This window comes from Canis aureus, chromosome 13 (assembly GCF_053574225.1).
Source record: "Canis aureus isolate CA01 chromosome 13, VMU_Caureus_v.1.0, whole genome shotgun sequence".
Taxonomy (NCBI): Eukaryota; Metazoa; Chordata; class Mammalia; order Carnivora; family Canidae; genus Canis; species Canis aureus.
The window spans coordinates 43,767,222-43,792,088 of NC_135623.1; the positions used below are offsets into that span (position 1 = coordinate 43,767,222).

Here is a 24,867-nt window from a genome sequence, read left to right on the forward strand (position 1 = left end):
TGCTGTGTCACACCACTGCTGGAATACCAAAGCAATTGATTTGCAGTATAATTGGGACTTACACTGAGGTTTTTTACTTTCCCTCTGCGGTCATGCAGATCACTATATCATGGCATAAATAAAGCAATGTTTTATTTATTTATTTATTTTTACCCATGCCATTCGTTGTGTGTGTTAATAGCAGTTTTTAAACATAATGAAATAATATTTGGAAACAAGGTAATACATAACAATGCATATTTTTAATGCCCATTTAAACTTTCTCATGGCTTTATTCCTACTCATGGGAGACTAGATACTCTGAATATATTCATAAATATAAGAATCAAATTTCATGTTCTCAAATTTTAAAAATGGGCCATTTATGGGATCGTGAATTTTAAACCCTTTAAGTGTCCAAATAATAGAAAAATACTGTCTGTTGAAATTTTGGTTAAAATTTGACTCAACACATTTCCAATCTTCCCTAAAATTTAATGACATTGATAAGAAAAGCTGAATGTGAAGGCTTAAGATATTATTTTGTTATATTCTGGATGTTATTTTCAGAAGAGAGTGTTATTCTCATGAGAGAGACTCTCTTTTTTTTTTTCATTTGACTTTGCATTTCTCCCCTCCTGGTAAGTGGTACATAATAGGCACTCAATATATATTTATCGAGTGAACAAATTAATGAATTTAAGTCTTTCTGCTGCTATTCAAATATGGTTAACATTTGCTTCCTCCAAATCAATAACTTTTGAACACCGTAAACATTATGGATAGAAACAAGGAGATGAATGGCATAATCACAGACAATAGGGGGGATTAAGTTCCTAAAATGATATAATGTTGTTTTAACCTAAACCTCCATAACATTTTGTGTCATTGAGATTTCCTATTATAAGAACTCAGTTGGAGCAGCGAAGGTCTATGAGGATTAGAAAGAGCCAGGAAAGTGGTTCACAGCTGATGCACCCGTTCTTTTAAACAGGATTATCTCCTGAGATGTGTAGAAATGAACTCTTGTCAGAGTTTCAAAGGAATTAATATTTTTGGTAAAATGTGCTAACGTAAAGAGTTAGAAGATTAGTGATGCATAATGAAAGCAGTGCATTCTTTCGCATGGAAATAGGAATATAATAAATGTCCTGCAGGTGATTGGGGCTGTAGCAATTTTATTGAAGATTAAAGTTTGATTGACCTTTGTTAGGGTGATTAACCCTTCTGAAATTAAAAGCCAGAGCTGAATTATTCTGGCCAATTTAAATGCAAACATTAAGCAGGTCGTATGTCATTCAAATAATAATAATAAAAAACCCTCCTATTTTAATTTTCATTTTTGCACATCTGAATGGGATGATGCTTTGGAAAGATCATAGCTCTGGAGAGAGCATCCCAGTGGCAGGAAACATGGGATAATGTGTAGATAATTGGGAGCACGTGGAAGAGTCTCAGGCATTCCTCCCCCCATCAAAACATCAAAACCACCACCTCGCAAAAAGCAGGGAGCCTGAAGGCAATCTCCACACACTGAAAATGCGTGCTCTCAATAGAAAAACCAATCTAGAAATATCCTGAAGAGGTTAGAAATAAATAACAGTGACATCTTTATTCTAATCCACTGGCAGCCACCTAAACTGCATATTATATCTGTGTTAAATCTGTATGATGTCTCCTGAAAATGGGGGCTTTGTGGTACGGTTGCTTATGAAGCTGTTTGTAAAAGTTGATTATTTCCAACGTTTAGAATTTCATTGCCTGTAATCTCTGAGAGTCTATAAATATATTCAGTATCTTATATGAAGTCCAAAAATATTATAAGAGGAGCAAGCTCTCGTTATTTACAAAGTCACATAATGGTTGGGTTTTATTTTTCTTTGTTAAATTTTTCAAGATGCCCTTGTGAAAAGTTGCATATTCACATCACTTCAAAAAACTGTTTCCATTTTTTCATATCGTGTTAAATTTTTTTATTACAAGGTCGGTGGTCTTTTTTAAGTCCCATCACATAATGAACACATCTTCCTTTTATGTGTCTGTGGATTATTAAAATGATAATATGAGTTCTCTTCATTCTATATGTAATTTACTTCTCTCTCTTTTCATCAAAGCATTTACTCTGAACATGTCAAGGTACAAAAGTCCCAAATATTATAGTGTAAAAATTAAGAAGCCTGAGGTGCTTTGGTTTATTTTTGCACAAGCTTTTCATGTACCTTTTTTAACAATTTTTTTCTGAAAGATAGGCTTCTACTCCAGGCCTATGAGGAAGTCAAAGATGAAAATCCTGTGATAGAGTGAGAGAGAATTCAGCTGGCAAAGTGACTCTGGCATCCTCTAAAGAGCTGGATGATACCTTGCAGCATAGATTAATAATCTGTTTGACTAAGATCTGTCTGCTATAAAGATAATTTCCTAATTCTTAATCATGGGGCTAGTATTCAACCATAAGCTGTAAACAAATATGTTGTCCTGTACCTTGCCTGATAAAGTGTAGATTATCAGCTTTAGTTTAGGTACATTAAATGTCCAACTTAAAAAAAAAAATCCAGTTGTTCCATGATAATACTTGTTTTCTTGTTAGAGACACTTCGCCAAAAAGAAAGAAAGAAAAAAAAAAAAAAAAAACCCCAAACACTACTGCTAAACTAAATCTCTAAAATAAGCACTATTCATTCTTCAGCTGTAATTCAATAATCTCCTCTAATTTGATTATTCTCATTTTACCTCTTACCAGAGCTGAATGAAAATAATCGGGAGCATTAAAATTTATTGTAAATACAACATCCTCTAAGCATAAAAAAACGAATATGCCAACCTACTGATAATATCTTCTATGCAATGCCATTAGTTACCAGCAATCTCTCCCATAAAAGAAAATCATGGCTTGAGAGGGTGAGATTCATATTGTCTTAGCATAGAGAAAAGACGTGCTGAAAGGGCAGAGGCAAATAAGATTAGATTTTGTTAAATCCCAAATCCAATCATTTGTTTTGCTTCAGTGTATTTAGAAGACATTTTTATTTCTTTGTTGCCTTTGTCTCTGGCAATCTGTTCCCCTCTAATCCACCCAGTCCCAGACCTGACATTTTCTCTTATGGCTGGAATAACATTCTTTACCATTAACAAGCAAAATTAATCCATTTGGTATTTTCTTGGGCCACATATTTTAGTGAGAGTCCTTGCGTTTAAAAAAATAGACTGGTCAGAGAGTGACCAGTGGTGTCATTTTATTCATTGCATATTGTGTGGTTTGTGAATCAACAATTTAATTCCACAAAAATTAAGACTAGATGTACTATGAGCCATTTTGTGGTGCCAAACAGAGATAAGTGGCAAATGCAAGGATTTTCAAGGTTTTTAAAATCACTAATGGTCAAGAAGTTGTCTGAATTTTTCAAAATGTTACTCTCCTCAACAGACAGTACTTCTAGAATAAAAGTATTTGGTTAATATTGGTCAAGTGAATTTTTTTCTAGGAATTTGTTTGACAAAATAATAAAGATACTCTAAACACAATAAATGCCCTGATGCTAACTTTCCAGGTAATTGTGAAAGCTCCATAGAATTAGTTTTCAGGTGAATTGGAAGGCACCTAATGAAGTGGCATGTGGCCTATTGATGTATTCCATGCTACTTATATTAGCACCACCTCTACATATTACTGTGGAATATGGAGAACTGCTTGATAAAATAACTTTGACTAATCTGAGTTTAGCATTAGTATTTCTGGACCTATAACTGACTAATCTGTATTGGGTTTTGACAAGAATGATTTGGGCACCTTCTATGTACCAGGTATTCCCTACAACACAGTGAGGTGGGTCCATGAGCCATGTTTTATGAACCAGAAACTGAGACTGAGGGTGGAGAGTGATTTGACTGGGTTGGGAGCTGGTGCCATATTTCAAGGCCTTCTTCATCAGAGCTAGTGTTGCCATATCTGTTTTCCACGTTGCTAAAATTTTGGGTGCCTGTGAGCACAGGGGTTTTAGATTAATATAAACTCTTTCCTCACACAAAGGAATTTACTAAATTGCAGGAACTACATACAAGGGAAGAATTGGCTCTCCCTTGATTCACTCCTAAGGAACAAAAGTGCTTTAGAATGACAGATTATTCACTGGCACATCCATGCAATGAACTTCACTTATTTCAGAGACACTAAAAATTGCCCTCCCCAAATATTATTTAGTTCATTGGAAGTCAGCCATTAGGCTTTTTTTTTTTTAATCTTTAAAAATGTAAGTATTTAGCATATCTTTCACTTGAAATTCATAAATAATTCTGTTTGAGTCAAAGTCAGAGGTATCCCTGTCTTGTCTCACACATTTTCATTGGTTGAGCAGTTTAACAACCATTGATAAATGTGCCACCATGTTTGATGATGCCTGCTCTTGAAACTGGATATAAGCACAGGGGTCTGTTATATTTCTATTCCATTGGGAATTATCCAGTTGCTTATGCCAAATGAGTTTAAGGAAATATGTGGGAAAAATCTTGTTGATAAATATATATACACAAAAATACAGGTTGTATGAAGTTACTGCAATATGAGAGAAAGATAACATGCTATTTGGCAAAAACAATTTTGGTTCTCCTTTCCTGATCTATTATGAGAACAAAAGAATTAGTAGGGGTTAGACAAAAAGTAAACCTTTGCAAAATTAGGATAAGAAGTTCCAAAAGTTTGGAATTGACAGATCAATTTTCAGTTGGAGTCTTGGTCCACTTTTAAAAAGTTGATTCTTTTGGTCTGTGAATCTAAAGCCATCCTGTATCTGTCCACAAGGGCCTAGGACAGTGCCTGAAACATGGAAGGTATCAAGGAAATGTTTGTTAAACTGAATTGTGACTATTACCATTAAAATACAATTAGGGACACTGAACTCAATATTTCATTATAAAGTCCTGGGGTTTGCACTAAGAAATAAATCTAAGTTTCAAAGTCAGAAAAGAGAAAGGAGAAATTGAGATGATAGATAGATTCCCATACCTACTGTAGAATGCTTTTGAAAATGACCCAATTGTTTCCTTTTCTTTAGCTTTAACTCTAAGCCTAATTTCCTCCCACCCTGCATTTTTAGTTACTGGTTACTGATAACTTATCAACAGCTAAACTAGTTTTTCTGAACTGACTAGAATATCTAATCAAAATTACCAGATAGGTTTCTTTTTTTAGGAAAACAAGAAAATGATTCACAATATTCGTTTTGAAAATGAATGAATGAAAATTAGAAATTTCTATTGTGATTTTAATGGCAAATGAAAGTCCTTTGTAGCAGAGAACAGTAAAGTGTGTAAGAAAAGGAGACCTACTGAGAGCATGTTTCCCTAAGAAAGACTAAGCAAGATGGAAGAGCAAGTTTGACCAACATCTCTTCTAAGTATATAAATACTTGAGAATTCATTAACCATTTGAGTCCTGCTTAATGATGATTAAATCCTTAGGCAGATGTGAATCAACTTCACTATGTGGAAACATTGAGAGAAACATTTATGAAAAATATCCAATTTCTGAAAATACAGACCGATTAAAGTTTGAGATTTAATTTAGGGATTTTTACTCTGTCTGCATGATGTATATATTAATGATGATTTCTTTCCCCTCATTCTTCATCTTCATAAGCAAAAGGAGATTTTTTTACTTATTGACATATTACTGAAGAATCTAGCTTTTCTCCAAAATTACACATTTTTTGCATAAATGTGCCTAATTACCTGAATTCAGTTTTGATTAGCAGTGTTAATTGATGCAGCTGTGGATGGTATCTGTTTACCTAAATTACCATGTGCAAACAGCAATATGTCTGGAAGTGAATATGCTAAACTGAAAATACTAATTAGCTAAGACAGATTGTTATTCAAGTCACATCGTGGAGCTTTCTAATGAAAGCCTAGATGTGTCAGGGTTTTATGATATTCAGACAGAAATGTCTATATTACATATGATTTCTAAATTTAATTCGTAAGAACAGATGGGATGTCAGCCAGGGTTCTTCTGCCTTATTCCTGTATTAATGTGAATATTTTACTCAACTGGTGTTATATTCATATGTTTTTTTTTTGTAAGAAACTCATCGTGTGCTTTGACAGTGTGCCAGCCCTGCACATCCAGACTCATCTATTTCTTGGCCAATATATTCCCAGATTACATCCACCCACTGTCCCAAAGATGAAGATAAATAAACCACCTTGCAAATTTAACCACATCAACTGGTTAATTTAATGAAGTCCAGTAGTAGAAAGGTTAGTTAGCTTCCAGTGAGTAGTATTTTAGGGATTTTTTTTTTTTTTTTGCATCCCAAATAACTAATAATAATAATTTGATCATGGGATTCTTAGGAATCAATGAGCTGTTTGCAGCACTAAAAAGTAAGTTCTCGTTGCCTTGATGTTGTCGCTCATCTTCAGTCACCTAAAGATGGGTAGCAAAGCCATACTTATTTTGAAGTGCCCAGTTTTAAAGTATTACAGCTGTTACTGTGTCTTTGATTCCCATTACCAGTGTCCTAAAGCATGACCTGCTTTGCTTAAAGTTTCTCTCCAAAGAAAGCATTAATCTTTTACTGTCTGCTGTGGCACTCAGCGCTCATTAATGGCAATTTAACTTAGAGGTACCCAAAGATTATAGTACAAATCCTGCACATCATATCACAAAGAATAATAGACCCATCCTCCCATTCCCAAAAGGCTGTATAACTGTGCTTAATACATAATAAGTCTCTTCCCAAAGGCTGTGAAAATAAGGCCTCTTGACTCAAACTTAAGAGTTTAAGATCCCTTATTAGATATTTTAAGATGCCATGAGCAAAATGGGGATAATTTTCATGATGCAAATTTGAACGTAATTATAGTTTGGCATATTTAATTTAGGTTTAAGTGAGAATTATAATTACCAAAAATTGAATTATTTCAATTATGCTAATTTCTATCCCCAAAGTTTTGTGTCATTTGGGTTCTCTAAGATAGGTTTAGATCCAGCAAAATTACAATGGAATCTAATACTAAACATAAGGAATTTGTCGAAATGATTCTGTTCTCATTATTTTGGCTACAAAAACGCTAAAATACCATGAACTGACCCAGGAAACCATGGAGTCCTTGAAATAGCTTAAATCAAAGTAGAAAAACCGAACATAAGTCCTGCTTGGACCGTTGGTCTTCCATTTTCTGTATCAACACCAGTTGTAGCATATGATTGGTATTTGCTGTCTAATCAGTGACGCTAATCCCAGCATTTTTAAAATAAAATTTATGTGTAATAAAATTATGGTTATTTAATAGTATGCTTTGAATAATCACCTTCAGAATTTTCTCACCTTCGATGATCATTCTAGCATTAGTCTCTTCAAAAATGCTTATTGCCAAATTCCTTTATTCTTGAAATATTCTTATTTTTGAAAACTTGAAGCATTTTATTTCCCAGTAGCTAAAAGTAGCTTGCCACATGTTCTGTGGATAGTCTCAGGGAGTTCATTGTTAAAAAACCAAAACATATGTGTGTGTTTAAATACATTCATAAAAATCACCTAAATGAAGAGTTGAGTGTAGACACTAGAGTCTGCCAACCAGTTTGGTCATTAGGTATATTTACTTTTTGCTGCTGTGTTCATGAAAGCGACTGCTAAATAAATGTATGTCTGCTTTTAGAGCACAGAGAAAAGAAGGAAAGTTCTCCCTGCAAAGTTCAGTCATGTCTTCTATTCCAAGTGATGTTTGGGGCACTCTGCTCTTCATGAGATTCCCTAGATGTTTTAGTAAAAATTTTTGTTTGTTGTTTGTCTCTTTGTGAAGAGGTGAACTTGTTTGGTGTCAGAATCTTTTCTATAATCTTGCTGACACATGTTAGCATTTCTACACAGTTACCTTAAAATAAGAAAACAGGTCAGCGATGTAAAATGTGAAATGGAATTAGTTATGGAGTTTTATCAGACATTCCAGTGAATTGTCTTTAGGCAAATCACTTAACCTCTGTGTGCAAATTAGTTAATTTTAAGAATAAATATAGCTATCTTTCTGACTTATTAAGGATTTATCACTTGTGCCCAGGGTTCAATAGATCTGTAAATGAAGTGTATGAATCTTTTCTTTGAACTCTAATTGGCATGTGGGGGAAGCAGGTCAGACTGAGTTAAAGGCTGAGAGACTTAATCCTTTGAAGAAATTTTGATTTGGTTTTATTACTTCTAAGTATTGCTAATGTATTTTAAGATTAATTTGACTCTTTGGCTGCTTCGTGTTTGCTGGTTTCTTTTCAAAAGGGTAGATTGTAGACTTCCTGAGGGATATCTTTTGCTTCTTTGTTAAACCTTCTCCTGTACCTTCATGTAGCTCTACCACAGGAGAAGTGGTATGCACACAGTAGGAGCACTCTTGCGAGGTCTCGAGTGAACTGTGGGGATCAGTAAGTAAAACTCATGGTCATTAACCCCATTCATAACTCAGCAATCTAAGTTATGAGATACCATGCATTACCTGACCCAGCAATTGTAAACCCTCTAAAGATGTGTGTAAAAAAAGTTTTAAACCCCTTATTATTCTGAAAAACTTGCACATTTTTGATCATTTGAACATTTTACAAAGGGTAAAGTGAATTCATTTGAATTCACTCTCAGAGAAGCATAACATATGCTATACTTGAATCAATGCAAATTTCAGATGAATAGGATTTGACTTGGTAAGCCAAGCTTTGTAAACAGGCAGACCTGAATGCAGATTTTGCCTTTGTCATTTGCCAGCAGTGTGACCTTGGGGGCATTTCTGAATTCTTTTGGGCCATGGTTTACTCATATGCAATGGAGAGATAATAATACCTACTTAGAGTGGCGCTACAATGAATAAACCACACAGTGTGTATCAACACCTTAACCCAATGCCTGTCTTTGAGTTGACACTTAATAAATAGTAGATACAATTACTTTTTAAAACACAGTAGCTCTGCATCAAACAACAGAGATAGAGAAGTTTTCCTAATGTGGCATTCATTAGCTCTTGAAGTCTTATGCAGTAAAGTGATTCAAATTTCCCACCAGTATATATACAGGTTCATTTTGTCCCAGGGGTAGCTGTACGCATGTGTGTTTTTACACATACACGTATCATTAACATAAGATTTAAATTAAACACCTGGCTGCTCAAGGCATGTTATACACAAGCATACTTTCCTTCTTTTCTAATAATGTCTTACAGCTGTGTAATGTTTCATGGCTCAAAAATAGTTCTGTACACGTTATTATATGTAATCTTCACAGTAACGAGATGGGACAAGTGACATTACGTTCTTCTTATTTTATAAATGAGCTATGCAGGGACTTCCCTAGTGTCACTTACTACTACATCGAGGGACAGGGAAGAAATGAAGGTAGATACTCAGAGACTTTCTGGACTGTTTGGGAAAAAGAAGCTAATAATGCTGTTTCTCCACACATTAACAGAGTGACATCCTATGTAAATATCACTACATTTAAGTGTAGGGCCCAGGGATACCATATATTGTGAAATTCAGGATATCATTCAGGTTTTGACAGGTGGAGTGGAATTTGTTTCCCCTCAATAAACATATGTGAAGATGCTCTGACTCATTGACTTGTTCACAGTAGTTATTTTTTATTTTATTTTTTTATTTTTTTATTTTTTATTTTTTATTTATTTATTTTTTTTATTTATTTATTCATGATAGACATAGAGAGAGAGAAAGAGGCAGAGACACAGGAGGAGGGAGAAGCAGGCTCCATGCACCGGGAGCCTGACGTGGGATTCGATCCCGGGTCTCCAGGATCGCGCCCTGGGCCAAAGGCAGGCGCCAAACCGCTGCGCCACCCAGGGATCCCCACAGTAGTTAAAGATTGTTATTTCCACCGTTACTACTAGGACTTTTGTGGAAATGAGGTGAGCTATCGTTTGAAAAGCTGGGACCAGGAATTTAGGTCTCCCTCAGGCCTGGCCCAAAGCCCAGAGGTGGAAACCTGGGTGCATGTCTAGGGATGTCTTAAGCAATTAGCACCAAGAGCCAGATTTTAGAAAAAATCCATTCTTCCTACATATAAAGAGCTAGTATCAGGAAAAGGCAAATGATCCAAGGAAATCATTTCATTCAGGTGCTGTTTGTTATGTTGGGTTAAAATATTTCACCGATTCCACAAATATTTAACAAATGTTTTGCATTGCAAAACAAATGTATCATAGGAATCTAGAAAGTATAAGACACAATGCCCCCAAAGACTTTGAATAACTATCCTGTCATTGTATACCTACTGTTGCAACAGGATATAGTTTAAGTGGCAGATTCTTCCTCCTTTCATCCTAAGGGTATAAAAAATACCCTTATTTTTCATTTACATATTCATTCAACAAGCATTTATTCCTCCCTGCATTGGGGGTGGAATACAAATGTGGTCTCTGAAATCAGATGGCCTGAGGTAGGGCGAATTCTCTGAGTCTTCAGCTTGCTCATCTATAAAATTCAGGTGATGATAAGATTGCTATAAGGTTGACGGTATTTGTGAGGGGTTTTCCTTTGCGTGGGGCATACACACATGCTGTCACTTCATGAAAGGGAGTGCCTCCTCCACTCAAGGGATGTAAAAGTAGTTGGGAGTGGACACACTCCTAGAGCAACCAGAGAATTCCACCTGGCATTTAAGTAAGTAGAGTCTAACATGGTCCAGACCCCTTGGGTGCTGACAGAATTTAGAAATAGGAAAGGTCTTTTAGAGAAGGGGAAACAGTAGCAAAAATGTTTTCTAAAGAACAGTGTGGTATCTAGATGGCAGCGAGGCCTTTGTTCAGTTTATGCAGCCTGATGAGCATCTCCCTGGAGACCACTGTTAATTTAGGAACCTACAACATCTGTACAGTGGAAATGGGACCAGAGCCTAAACCTAAAAACACACAGAACATGATTTGCTATTCAGTGTGGTTGAATAGGGCAACATCCATCCCTGGGGTTTGATTCATGAACCACATGGACCTAATTGACACTGGGTTGTCGCCTTTTCAGATAGCAGGCATGGTCGAGTTTTGGTGTATTTGGACTTTTTCAGTGTTCTTAGGTCCAGAAATTCCAAAGTAGATTTTTGTCATTAGCTCGCCAGGCTTGTCTTAAACCCACTTAATGAGGTCAGCCGGTGGAATGTCTTTTATGTTCTGTGGCCTTTATGCTGAGTCTCAGCTACTCTCAACTGTGGCAGAGAAGTTAATGAAGTTACCACAGTGCTCGCTTGTCTGCTGCTTTTGAAAACACACCTCGTATGTGTTTGGGTATTTAAATTCTGTTTTCTAGCTTTTAGGGTTTATATCCTCGTGGTGCATTCAAGTGCTATGGAAATAAGACCAGATGGATGTGACAACCAGCCATTCGGGAAATTACATACACATTACATTTCAGAAAACCAGTGTACATATGTCTATCTGGATGCGTTCATATGCTGGATTATTTTTGTTGCAGCCAAATGGTTGAGATTTCAGTGAAGCAGTTACCTTAGAATGTCAGCCTGAGAATTCCTTTCCGAGGAAAAGCAGGGCCTGCAGGGAGCTGTTGTGTCAAATATGGTGAACATGGGGACAGAGTAAAGATCACCCTGCATTTCTCCACCTTCCTTTAGTTTTCCCCATAGTATTCATCAGTACAGACATTATATTATTAATTTCTTTATTGTCTACCCCCCCATGTAAACTCTATAAGGAGAGGGAATTTTTCTGCCTTGTTTAATACTGTAGTGCTTGGCACATAATAAGCACTCTATGTATGATAATGAATAAATTGGCTATTGCTGAGATAATGAAATGGCATTTAATCTCCCTCATGCTAAAAGTCAGCTTGATGTGGACATGATCTTTTGTCTCTGAAACTATGAACCGATTCATTGGGCATAATGGTGGTGATAGTCATGGTCATGCCCATCACTGACATGGGGTTAGCTATGTGCCAGGTCCCGGTCTGAGCACTCACAAGGGCCTTCAGTGTAGAGGCTGTTACTCTCCCTAGTTTATGGTTGGGGAATTTGAAGCACAAAGACTCTGATGAGACAGAGCCAGGATTTGAACCCACCAGCCTGCTCTTCTACATCTCCTGTGTTGTCAGAGGTTACTTTCAGGGTTTGAAAATAAATCATCTCAGGAACTTATCGATCCTTTTGATTAGCCAAAATCATCCCACAGCCACAGTCTGTTAGTTCTGTGCTCTTCTTAAATACACTGTTGAGTGTAACCAGGGGTGCAAGGGCAAGTGTTCCCATTTTACTCTAAGAGGTAGAAATCTGGAAAAGCAGTCACTTCTCTTATGCTGTAATATTCTCTCCAGTGAGTTGCCCACCTACTTGCTCTTGTGTGGAAAGGGAAAAATGATGATAAATGCTGTAAATAACTACTCTGGGTTTCTGTACTGATTAAAATATTGTGTTAACAAACCCCAAAGCATATTGTCAAGCCACATGGAAACAATGAGTATTGGGGAGTCCATCTTGGCTTACTCATACTCAGGTTTCATTCTCAGTGATGCAAATGGTGACAAATTTAGACCTGAAATTGAGACACATTAGAGAACTTTCAGCATCAAACGTGTCTGCACAATTGGGGTTGGTTAAATTAAAATTGAAGATTAGTTTCCATACCTGAGCACAGCCCTCCAAGGGTAGTATAGGCTTTGTCCCAGGTGAGGGCCAGAAGAAATGGAGAAGCCAAAATAGAATTATAAATCCCCTACACATTGGTGAAAATCACCTCCAGTCACAGAGGCAATCAGGGAGTAGACACTGCAGAGAATATAATGACTACCAAATCCTCGGAAGAATTGCACAGCTTTCAGGGATGATTTGTGTAGTGGGGGGACAGTGTTCCACAGCAAGAGGGACACTTGTTGGTGGGAGATTTAATCTTGTTCATCAAGAATGGGGAATTTTGTTCCTGACCTGCACATTTCCTTGAAACCTTTCCTGTTGTCCATCCATGCAGCCATGTTGTTTTACCAGCTCACTTTTCTGATACCTCTTCTCATCAGTCCAGATGTACCCAAATCATTCTTCCTATATCCCTTCTCTTGAATTTATCAGTTCCATGAAATCCCATTCAAAAATGAAATAGCCTTATTTGAGGCTAACTCTGCTGGTTCTTTTTATATAATTTGCATTTCTATATTAGACATTCTCGGTATTACCTAATACGGTACAATATCAGTTCCTGCCCCTACTATCTAAATGAGATCATTCATGCAACAGGCTTAGTGATAATAAGTATATGGTAACAAACCCCAATAAATGACATCTGTTGTTAGGCATCTATTACCTGTAATCATATTCAAGTACATTGGAAGAAACTTGGAAAAATTCATTTGACACAAGAACTTTTGAATGAGCTAGTGATTTTTCCCCTTCTGGGTCAGATAAACAAAATCTTATGTTTCTATTAAATTGCACTCTTGGACTTTGTCATTGTACTTCCTCTATGTGCTTCCTCATACTTTCCTTTTCATATATTATGAAATCAACTGGTCTTCATGTAACAATTATGATTATCATCATCATCATCATCATCATCACTACCATCATCATCATCACCATGATAACTATGTCTCAACCCCCACCCCCACAATATTTAGAGTACTTACCAGTTTATAAAGCACTTCCCCTTATGTTTTCTTCTACCCAAAACCCTCCATAGTTGACATTGCAAGTACAGAGGAAACAAATCATGTTGCTAGTGTGGGACAGATCCAAGATTCTGATTCTCAGATTGCACATCACAGAGATAAATGGGAGATCCACATGAGTTTTAGTGCTGCAGAGAATTTTTTTTTTTTTTTAGAGAATTTTTAATAACACCTGCATGTGTGTCCCACCTTCAGAGAACAAATTTTGGAAAAAGTATTTTTGAACTAATCAGTGACTGAGTCTGACCTTAAGGAATGTAGACATTCTCTCCTGTATCTCTCCAGCTGCTGACTGTGGAAAGGGCTCTCAGACATTGGCTTGCAGCTGCCCCCAAGCTCTTCTAGCAGTCTGAAAAGCAAGTGGGTAATCAGGGTATAGAGCTAAGAATATTTGCTTTTTTATCAGGACTGCAATATGACAAGGCCAGAAATATGGCAGATCATGGCATTTTTTTTAAAGACTTAATTTTTCTAGAGCACTTTACAGTTTACAACAAAATTGAGAGGGAGGTACAGAGAGACCCTGCTTCACACGTGCACAGCCACTATCAACATCACTCACTAGAATGGTATGTTGCTTTTTACTGGGGATGAACCTACACTGACACATCATAATCACCCAAAGTCCATACCTTTACCTTACGGTCCACTCTTGGGGATGTACATTCTGTGGGTTTGGACAAAAATATAATTACGTCTATCCATCATTCGAATATCCTACAGAATATTTGTACTGCCCTATCAATCTTCTGTGCTTTGCCTATTCAACCTCTTCCCCCTCCTCACCCCACCTTTGGCAAACACCAATTTTGTTTCTGTGTCCAGTTTTGCCTTTTCCAGAGCATCATACATTTGGAATCAAACAGTATACAGCCTTTCAGACTGGCTTCTTTCACTTAATAATCTGCATTTGAGTTCTCTCCATGGCTTTTCATGGCTTGGTAGCTCATTTCTTTTTAGCACTGAATAATACTCCATTATCTGGATGTACCACATTTATTTATCCATTTACCTACTTGAAGACATCTTGGTTGCTCAGGTCATGGAATTTGATGAGGAAAACATTTTAGGGATGAACAGGTCTGTTCATTAATGTGTCTGATACTGTGATGTTACCACGACTCCACGTAAATAGGTCTAATGGCTTTAAAGCTGAAGAAGAGATAAATGAGGTGTGGATTTTTAGAAATTATTTGTGTTGTTGGATGGGAAGAGAAGTGGGAATATGCCAGTTTCTTATTGAACCACCAGTTCAGCAGGTGACAAACCATTCCAGTTAACAAGAAGGACGGTCTGTGAGTGCAGTATAAAGGCTTAGTCATTGCCTGGCAAGAGGAAGTAGGAAATGGAAGAGGATGATTTAAGTAGAGCTGAAAGAGATAATGCCTAGTCATCATTATTGTTATCAACTAATCATTGTTGTTTTTCCATCGTACACCCCGAATCTGAGTGCCGTCTTCATCCTCCAAGGGCTTATATCTGAGGTAGATGAACTGCTATTTTTGCCGACTTGTTTTCCTATTTATTGAGAGTATTTGAAGAATATGCCTGTGTGTTGGCGGGAAATTTAATCATCACACCTCGGTTTTTAGTCAAGGAGATGTTAGTTTCAAAGTACCTTTTTGTGATTTTTGACGTTTTGTATTTGAGATATTTGAGAATATCGACAAAACAGAAAAGGATCTTAGAGTTTGCAGGAAGACGGGCCTGCCCATTCCCTGCTAACTCACCTCAAATGGTTTTAAACTCTGAAAACAACATAGAACAAACACATCTGCACAACATTAGCATTAAAACTAGGCCCTGTAAGAAGTCAAAATATCCTTTGGGAACAAATTGGTACAGTCTCAAATCCCTTTGAAATTGCAGAAGAGAACCTGTTTTACCTTAACCGTGATATGACTGGTAGACCGTTGAGACTACCTTCTGTATACATATGTATTTATTTGATTTGTGTAATAGGCTCTTTTCCTTCATAGCCAAAGGAGTCATTCTCAGAAAGCATGCAGGCAATCAAAATATTTTCAAATCCCAAAAGCCAAAGAAAACTAGCTTTTGGTTTATTTACCAGGGTGTGTCTTTCTAAACATTTTCTCTTTTAAATTGGCCCTCAAGGGCCATAAGCCCTATTAGGCCCGAGTGGAGAAAAAAGAGAAGGATTAAAGGACATTCAGCAGGAGTGTCCTGAAAATGATGTCTGCCTGAAGGCGTATGGTCAGTCAGGTAAGTCTAAACAGGAAAAAGTAAACATAGGATAGTCTGGGTTCATGCAAAGCAGCCAAAACATTCTCAGCAAAATACTTATCATAAACTCAACTAGGTGACGTATTTGTCAAAAAGAGATACAGGAGGGGTTTTCCCCATCCCGGTCTCATTCCTAGGTGTCAGCAGTGTGCTATGTATTGATGAGGGAATACAAACATTCAAGAAATCAATGGCTGTTTTTTTTTTCCTGGACATATAAGCAGGTATTAGATAATAAAGGGTAAATTCAAGATCTGTGCTCCACAGAAAGAGAATGAAGTGACTTAAACCAAGTTGGAGTTTCAAATCTCTACAGAGTTCCATATTTTTTTAAAGAACGTTTCCTCCTCACTTTATATGCTAAGAGACCAACACACACAACGTTTGTTAAGTAATTAGCATCACTCAAAAGTTCAAAGTTGAAAACAAATTGAGAAAAGCAAATGGTATTATTGGCAAAGGACCCGTTTTTAGTGTTCTAAATGCTATATAAGTGGTCATCAACTAAATATTAAAAGAAGTGAAGGGCAACCCGGGTGGCTCAGCGGTTTGGCACCACCTTCGGCCCAGGGCGTGATCCTGGAGACTCCAGATGGAGTCCCACGTCGGCTCCCTGCATAGAGCCTGCTTCTCCCTCTGCCTGTGTCTCTGCCTCTCTCTCTCTCCTCTCTGTGTATTCTCATGAATAAATAAATAAAATCTTAAACAAAATTTTTTAAGTAATAAAAAAAATAAAAGAAGTGAAATAATGTAAATAGTATTCAGATATAGAGACATTGACTGTGTTTTGACAGTCCAATTACCTGTATCAGATACTTTAAGGTATGGTTGGAGCCCAGGGACCCAGAACAAAATATTATTTTGTGGCATTTATCCTTAATAAATGTCTTTAGACCATATACTCGTCTACATACATATGAAGTGGGGATGGGAAAGGAGGCTTACCAAATCCCAGAATTTAAACATTTATGGAGTTCTCCCTGAAACCATTGATGAAGGAATGGGGCCGTCTTTATTGAGCCCCACTATATTCCAAGTGTTTATTATATAACCTCTATGTGTCACAAGTATCTGGAAATTAGACAACACCATTGCTATTTTGTAGAAACAGAAATATGAAGCTAAGTATGGGTTTTGTTTTGTTTTGTTTTACATCTTTTAAAGATTTTATTTAGTTAAGAGAGAGAGGAACAGAGGGAGAGGGCCAAGCGAACTCCATACTGAGCATGGAGCCCGATGCAGGACTCAATCTCAGGACCCTGAGATCATGATCTGAGCCAAAACCAAGAGTCACTTAGCCAACTGAGCCATCCAGGCACCCCTCAAACTAATTGTGTTTAACGGATTTTTCCAAGGTTACCCAGATCAGATTTTTAAGTGAGTTTTGCTTCCAAAGGCCATATTCTTCCTTTCACACCACATATGCAAGCTTACTACCTTGAGAGGCTGTACCAACTCGAAATTTAAAAATAATCAGTGGCGTTTATGGTCCATGGTTAACAAGTGCTAAGTACCATCCCCCTTTCATCTGAAGCTTCTCAGTCCTCTTGATAAGTGAATTACTGTGCGTGGCATTTCTTATGCCATCTACGGAAAGATCGAAAGTTAGCTAAAGGAGGGGAGAAAAATGAGAAATAATATTGGATCTGTCCAGTTGGTGGTTGCTGTCAGAAGAAGTAAAAGGAAGACACTTGTTTTCCTACTGGGTTGTTTTGTTTTGTTTTGTTTTGTTTTCTGTCTATAAAGGAAAAGGGGTAGCATGGAGTAATGGTAAAGAGAGAATATTGATGTGGTGATGATGAAGAAGACAGAGCATAGGAGAACTGGTTTGTGTTATTTCTCCATCTCCCTGGCCATCCCACCCTTCCCTGAATGAGAATATTCTGTTTAGCTTTCAGGCTGAGGTTGTCATGCGAGAAGTGTATATTAATTTCATATTTTCTCATAACTTTCTTTCGAGGATAAGCGTTTTGGTTTTCTGCTGTTTATTATTTCAAAGGCATCTATATGCTAATATATCTTATGCTAATTATTTTCATGTTTTCCCCTTAGGTTATGCTTCATATCACCCACCGGGGAGGATCATCTCTCATGAAAACTTTCAAATTTGATTTTGAAAATTATTCAGAAAAATTTAAGCCACACTGTCTCCCAATATAGGAAAGAATATACTCTGGAGGTTCCTGTAATTCAAAGAAAATGGACCAGGATGACATTTGGGTTCTCGTGCTACCAAAATCCTCTTGAGAAGGATAGCCAGGTACACAAAGCATTTAACATGTGACATTGAAGTGTTGGAATAATAATTAAAATAAAAATCTAATAATGAATTTTTAGAAATTGCTAAATTGCTATGTTTGATCCAGAGTTGAGAAAGGAAAGGCTGTTTTCATTATCTTGACATCTGAGGTGTAACTGCTTCTACTGCTATAAATACTATAAATATTTTAATTGTATGTCATCATTTCTTATCATCATTGCTAGAAAGTTAATTCTAATGATATTAATGCCTGAAGCTGAGTTTCTGCTCACAGGAAGAATCCAGTAAAGGGGAATTTCATATGATAACCCAGTTTGATGTTTTCTTCCAGTTTTATTTTTTCTTTACAGAGATCGTTATTGTTGTTGTACTTTGAGAGTAGGTTGCAATAAACACACACACACACACACACACACACACACACAACATAAGAAATTAGCCAATTAACCTGTCTTAAAAAATACATTTTTCATGCATCTTCTTTGGAAGATAATTAAGGCTTAAAAAAATGACTTCTCAACATGACCTATTAAAACTTAGATCCCTTTGGAGGGTATTTTATGTTTCTCCCTTGGTGAAGAATTAGACTCCTTGTGTCCCTGAGCACTTCAGGGGTGCAGAGGCCCCCATTTCACATTCTATTTTTTTCTGCCCTGTTCTGCACTGAGGGAAAGCAAAAGAATCACAAGCCCTGGGGCATTCAGACTCCAGACTTAGTTCATTTCACGTACCAGCCTCCTCTTCACCTGCTCCTCTCTCTACCCCTCAGTAGCTGCACCTAATCTCATTTCTAGTTTCTAAATGCTTTCGCTTGGAGGACCTCAACAATGACTTCATTCTGTAAGAAGTGCAGCCCAGCTGCTGCTGTGTCTCCTCTTGGCTCCTGTTAGTGCCTCTTGAGTTCCGAGACAGCTTTGTCAGCAGGAGAGTCTCCTTTCAGGGTTGGAAGAAAGGTCTCCCTCTGTGAGGGGGCCTGACAGGTAAACGAGGTTCTCCTCCAGACAGGAGGGGCTGAGAGGGTCCCTACTGCAGACAGGTGTAGACAGGTGCCTGGACAGTGTGTGCTGGGATGCCAGCTGGCATTTCAACACTTTCATAGTCATCACCTCTCACACGTAGGTAGAATTGGGGCTGGGGACACATTTGGTGAATTGCTTAGGATAAATGATTGTCGGTTAAAGGTACCCTAACCATTTGTTGGAACCTGGCTCTGTTTGGTACATCCTGTTGACATAAAAGACCTGCAGTAGTTTCTGTGCTAAGCCTTTGTGACCCATCATTCTTTTCTTCTCATCCTACTTACTTGCCTGTGACTATCACAAAATAGCTACTGCCCATCTTCCCTTTTAAAATCCTGTTCAAAGAAGGATTCGTGGAACTAACACATTTGACCTTAATGCGGCCCCAGCTAGGAAGAAATTTGCTCTTCTTGCTCTTCTCTGAACATAATTTGAAAACAATTCAAATAGAAAAGCAATTTGTGTTCAGTTGGGCTCCGAAATTTATTCGGTGGAGGTGAACCTCGCCAGCCAATGAGGGAGGCTGCTGTGAAGGAGGCTCCCCTTCATGTGCTGCATTCCATGAGGACAGGAAGGGGGTTTGTCACCAGCTGTTAGCCTGTAGCTCTGGAAGGTGGCTGCCTTGTGTGCACTGTCAGCAAATGTTTGGTGGGCGTGACTCAGCCCATCTTAGCAATGAAATTTGGTTCAACATCACTCCAGAAATGCTGGGAACTGTGAGGAGCGACACTCCTGGGGCCTGTGAATGCTCAGGGGGCATGGTTCAAAGCACACAGCTTTGAATAATAGGGACTAGAATCAAGTAAGCCTGGAAGCTGAATCCCACATCAGTACTTTCTAGTTTTCTGACCCAGATGAGTTTCTTGCTCTCCTTGAGCCTCATTCTCCTCATGGCTAATAACGGGAAGAGAAAGAAAAAACCACCTTTATTTTACTTCAGTTAGCTGTGATGATTAAATGAGACAATACATTTGCATGGTGCCCACACCTCGTAAATGCTCAACCAATAGTCACTAGTTCTATTATCATTATTATTGTTACTCGTAATACTACTTTTAGGATTGTTATTATTGTTGTGATTAATGATATTAATGGTTAGAGGAAATGCTTAAAATTCTTCCTCATGGAGAACTTAGGTAGTGGAAGTCAAAAGATGTGTACATTAGGTACGTTTTCCACTAGTAACACAGGGCTTATGAAATGAAGATGTGGAAAAGCTTGAGTTTTAAGTGTGATTCACTCGGAACTTCTGTACCATCATGAAGTGTCCATAAGCATTTTCTGTGGTTAAAGCTATTATGTTGTACAAGGTGAAAAAAAATGTTTTTTTAAATCCACCAATACCAATCTAACCATACCAGATATATTCAGGTAAGATAGGAAGAAGTCACTTGGAAGATGGATATTTTATCCTCCCTGCCAAGAACTCAGATGTCCGGCTAATGAGCCGGCTTTTCCACTTGTCTTGGGGGTACCTGAGATTATGCAAAGCCATTCTGTGGTTGGCTTCTTGTGTTGCTGGAAGTGGTGGCTTGTGGATGGCAGGGTATCATTTAATACTCCTGAATCTCATGAGGCCTGGCATGGATCAGAAAGAAGGTTTTCTATAAGAAAAGCCATCCTGCTGATTGTAAAGCCCTAGTGAGCAGCCAGGCCATCATCATGGAGCCAGACCATCATGAGAAAGCATGCAGTTGGGTCTGCAGGCCATTAAAAAGTTCCAGCCTCGCTGCTAAACAAGAGGAGAGTAAATAGTCTTGTGTTTGCGTCTGAAACACATGGCTCCTCATAGACAGAAAAGTCAGATGTTAATTAAACCTTCACGGGGTTAGAATGGATCATGCCATTCCATACTGAAAAGTCAGTTCTGACTTCTAATTGCATACCAAAAAAAAAAAAAAAAAAAGACCCTCAAATGTATTTGCTAACAAAGTTCTAACTGCACGCAAGTCGCATTTAAAGTAAAATGACAAATCTTTTTTTCTTTGTATTCGGAAGGGTTCTAATCCCCACAGAGCCTTCATTAAAACAATATCTTGAGTCTATATTTATATGTTTCATTTACTTCTTATGTTTCCTGTGGATTTCTCTCTTTCCTGAAGCCATTCCTCAAAGGAAATGCTGACAATAAATTAACCTGCACACCCTGGTGTATTTTATGGTGTTTCATTTTAAACATTCACACTTGGATTAAAGCGCAGCATCCTTTACCTTTCGATACTTAGCATATAGTAGAGGCTAAATAAATGGCAATTAAGAGAGCTCGCCTTAGGAAAATTGCAGCAGTACTTTCCTAGATTCTCTTTTCATCCCGTCATTCTTCTATGAAGTGGTGTGATTTCTCCTCTGATGGGCAAGATTTGGGATTGTTCACAGTCACAAGTGAGAAAACAAAATACAAGAGATTTTCATTTAGAAGATGGCCTTTCTCTTATCTAGTGGTCTTGCTTCCCAGACTGTCTGTCTGTCTCTGGAAAGCAAAGTCAATAAAAATGATTAGAGCTGGCATCTCACAAATGTACACCCTTAAACCATGAAGCAGTAATGCTGTGCAGGAAATATTTTTCTGACCTTTTCAAATTGCATCCAACTGTCTCGGGAATTTCTCAGTGACTAGAGGTAATAAGGTTCAATCCGTTTTACTGGCTGGCTTCAAATTTAGTTCCTCCGAATCTCTAACTTATCTATTCTTTGCATCTTGGCTCTGGCATCCATTCAACACAGAAATCCATGCATCTCATCTTCACCTCGACCCCCCTCAGGTTTTGCTAAAGGATCACACTGTGGCCTCTACAACCGTGACAACTCTGCACTTACTGCCCCTTGAAAAACAAAATATCAGCCTGGGAAGGTTAGTGGGCATGTTGTCTTTTCAGAAGCCCTTGTTGAATTTAATTAGCCTGTAGATCCCGTCTCTGTCACACATCTCAGTTCTTACCTATGTGATTTATGCCTCAGTAATCTTCATTATGTAAAACTTTTTCAATGTAGCTATACCACAGACCCTCTGCAGAATAGCAAAGAGGCAAAAATATGTGAGTGTCTTTTATGTTAAATTGATTTTTTTCTTTCCTGTGAGTCCAAATGCAATGGACATGTTCCCCTCCAACACCCTCCCCCCGCCCCTATCCCCCGCACCCCCAGTGAGGATGGGAGTCATCCAAGTGTGACGTGCTAGAAGGCAGCTGGGTGGCCCCATTCTTCACCATGTTCCCTGGAGGAGAACAGAAAACAGAAGCTGGGGACACATTTCTTGACCTCCTGAAAGTGGTGGATGTCAGGAAGCCTTGACAAGGAGTTAAAAAGCTTGTCTTACTTTCCATATCAAGAGCATCTCTGTGCTGAATGTGATTCTGGGGAAGACACCCGTGTTCCCTCATTTGTAGGACACACCAAATCCCACACGCACCATGTCTCCTTGCTCCCGTCCATCGCCTTCACACTGCCTGGCGCAGCGGTGATTAGAATCTGGGCTGGAAGTTCCTGTGGCCCGCGCAGCTTGGAGCCTCTTTCTGGAGCCTCTCTGTTTGTGGGCAAACAGCCATCAGCGGGAAGAAATCCTTTTGAAGTTGCCCTTCTAAGAGTCTGTGTTTGCTTGTGTGGTAATTGTCAAGTCTGATCATCGTAAGATATTTGGCTTTATAGAAATGAGATTATTTCAAACAACTCTATTCAGAAAATAGGTTTAGAAGGAAGAGGTTGGAAAGCAGGCCGGTTTTTTTTTCACTCACCGCGATGTATTTTTAAAAGAAAGTGAGTGTACTTGTGCAAAAGTTCATCTTCATAATACAGCCTAGTTTTTTTTTTTTCATTTTAGAAAACAAAAGTACTGGAGTTGCTGAAAGTTAAATGGAATCATGCAAAATGTGTTTCAGAATATGAGTGGCTTTGGGGCACCTGGACGGCTCAGTCGGTTAGGCATCAAACTCTAGATCTCAACTCAGGTCTTGATCTTGGGGTCATGAGTTTAAAGCCTGTGTTGGGATCCACGCTGGGTGTGGAACCTACCAAAAAGAAAAGAAGAGAAAAGAAAAAAGGATATGAGTGTTTTTCGAAGTTGCTGTTTTGTCTTATGAAATTCAACCCATACTGATAATAGATGTTGACCTTGAAAGGGACATTAGGGCGGTTGTCCCTTTATAACCCCGAGTGTGGCTGGCTGGTATTTTGTTTCGTAAAGATGAGGTATTTGGGCAGTTTGGTAAGATCAGAAATACCCACTATTTGCGGTGTTTTCGCACCAGCTGGGGTAGAGTGAAGATTTCCAGGTGAGGCTCTAGAGCAGGGTCTGTTCCCTGACAGGTGGCGTTCCCAATAGGTTATTCATGCAGGTGTGTATATGCCTGTGCACATGTGCACAACCAGGTGTGGGGCATGCAAGGTGTGCATGCGAACTTGAAATTGGGCTTGGGGGACAACACTCTGGTTCAAAACCAGATGGATTCTAAGTTCTCCCCGGGGACCCCATGTCTTAGTGAATGGCAGACTTGGCTATGCCCACGATCCCTCTCAGAACAGGGGCCAGCTTGGCCTCTGGGGCTGGATTATTACACATCTGGCACCTCCTCTCTCCCATTTCTACCCGCAGGACCTGGAGGTAAAGCAAAATCAGTGTCCAGCCCTTCCACTGCAAGCGTGAAGTGATTTGAATTGGGCGGAAGAAAGAAATGAGGCAGAGCAGGGGTCCATTTGTCATGGGTTAGTTTGTTTTGCCAGGTGTTCTTAGAGTTTGGAGCATGATAGGGGACTGAATCAGGAATTTCCAGGTAGAGAGGCACAAGGGGGATGAGAAGCCCGATGAGTGACAACCCTGAATGCTAATGGTTGTTTCTTCTTGGGAAAGTGCTGCTTACGGGGTGCGTCCTACGTAGCTCAGAACCACACACGTCATCCTCTGAGAAGCCCAGTGAGACAGGCCCAACTAGCCTCAGTTTACTGGGTCACAAAGTGATGCCTTAAAAGGGTTGCAGCTGAGTCTGCTTCTAAGCGGCAGGGGCGTTAAGAGAATTGTATTTGTGTAGAAAGGATGGGACTGACTCACTTGGACCCCACAGGCTTCTGACATTTCCTCTTCCTCTTTTCCCTTCTCCTGTCACTTCCTTCTTTCTTGCTTGACTTCTCCCCTTTTTCTTTTCTGAAAGAGAAAACGGAAGGAGACCAGATTGTTGGAGCACCTTCCCGCTGTGTCTCAGGCCACGGGGCAGGCATTCCTCTCTGCTTAGTCATAGGGTTACTTTCTGTAGAGCTACGGACTTAGTGGTTTTGAAACTTGAGTGAGGGCCAAGGGTTCTGCCTCGAGTGGCATATATTACCTTCACCAGAGGCAGTTTTTATTACCTGAGAACAATCATACAGACGGCGGAGACTGGTGACTGTATGCTGCCCTGACAAGTTCACGTTCAGCCCGGCCTAATCTGTCTGTCATCTGGGTTCATGATTTACCAGGGTCAGGGAATGGATTGAGGGAAGCAGAGGCACAAAGATATTTTTGTGAGTCATCCAGCAGAACCGATTTCCGCAAAGATTATGCTTCTAAATCAGGACTGAACTCCTTCAATTAAGGTCTCTTTTCTTCTTCTATTTGTCTCACATATCAATATTACAGAAATAAACATCCCTGATTGCCGAAGCAGGCTTGTCATTGTGGCCGTGGCTCAATGGAGATGTCGATGCCCGAGGATTCAATTTCACTCTTACAGAGATAACTAATATAC

General features: G+C 38.6%; 1 protein-coding gene and 1 long non-coding RNA gene across 29 annotated transcripts in view; one reads left to right on the forward strand and one right to left on the reverse strand.

Moving 5' to 3' along the window:
- Positions 1-24,867, forward strand: part of LOC144282376 (uncharacterized) — a 233,119-nt gene that overhangs the window by 77,373 nt on the left and 130,879 nt on the right. For 26 of the 28 annotated variants that reach the window (XR_013350826.1, XR_013350824.1, XR_013350819.1 and 23 more), the window contains one exon: positions 17,927-18,134. Coding sequence is in view for 18 of the 28 variants with exons in the window: in XM_077845935.1 (XP_077702061.1) it covers positions 18,084-18,134 (51 nt within the window). In the remaining 10 variants the exon portion in view is untranslated. The remainder of the gene's footprint in view (positions 1-17,926; positions 18,135-24,867) is intronic. The other 2 variants (XR_013350820.1, XM_077845923.1) reach the window with 1 other exon arrangement.
- On the reverse strand, positions 20,819-24,294 carry LOC144282379 (uncharacterized). The gene is made up of 3 exons (XR_013350830.1): positions 24,195-24,294; positions 22,563-23,157; positions 20,819-21,623 (listed from the first exon to the last, which is right to left on the reverse strand). It is a non-coding gene; the product is annotated as an uncharacterized LOC144282379 (long non-coding RNA).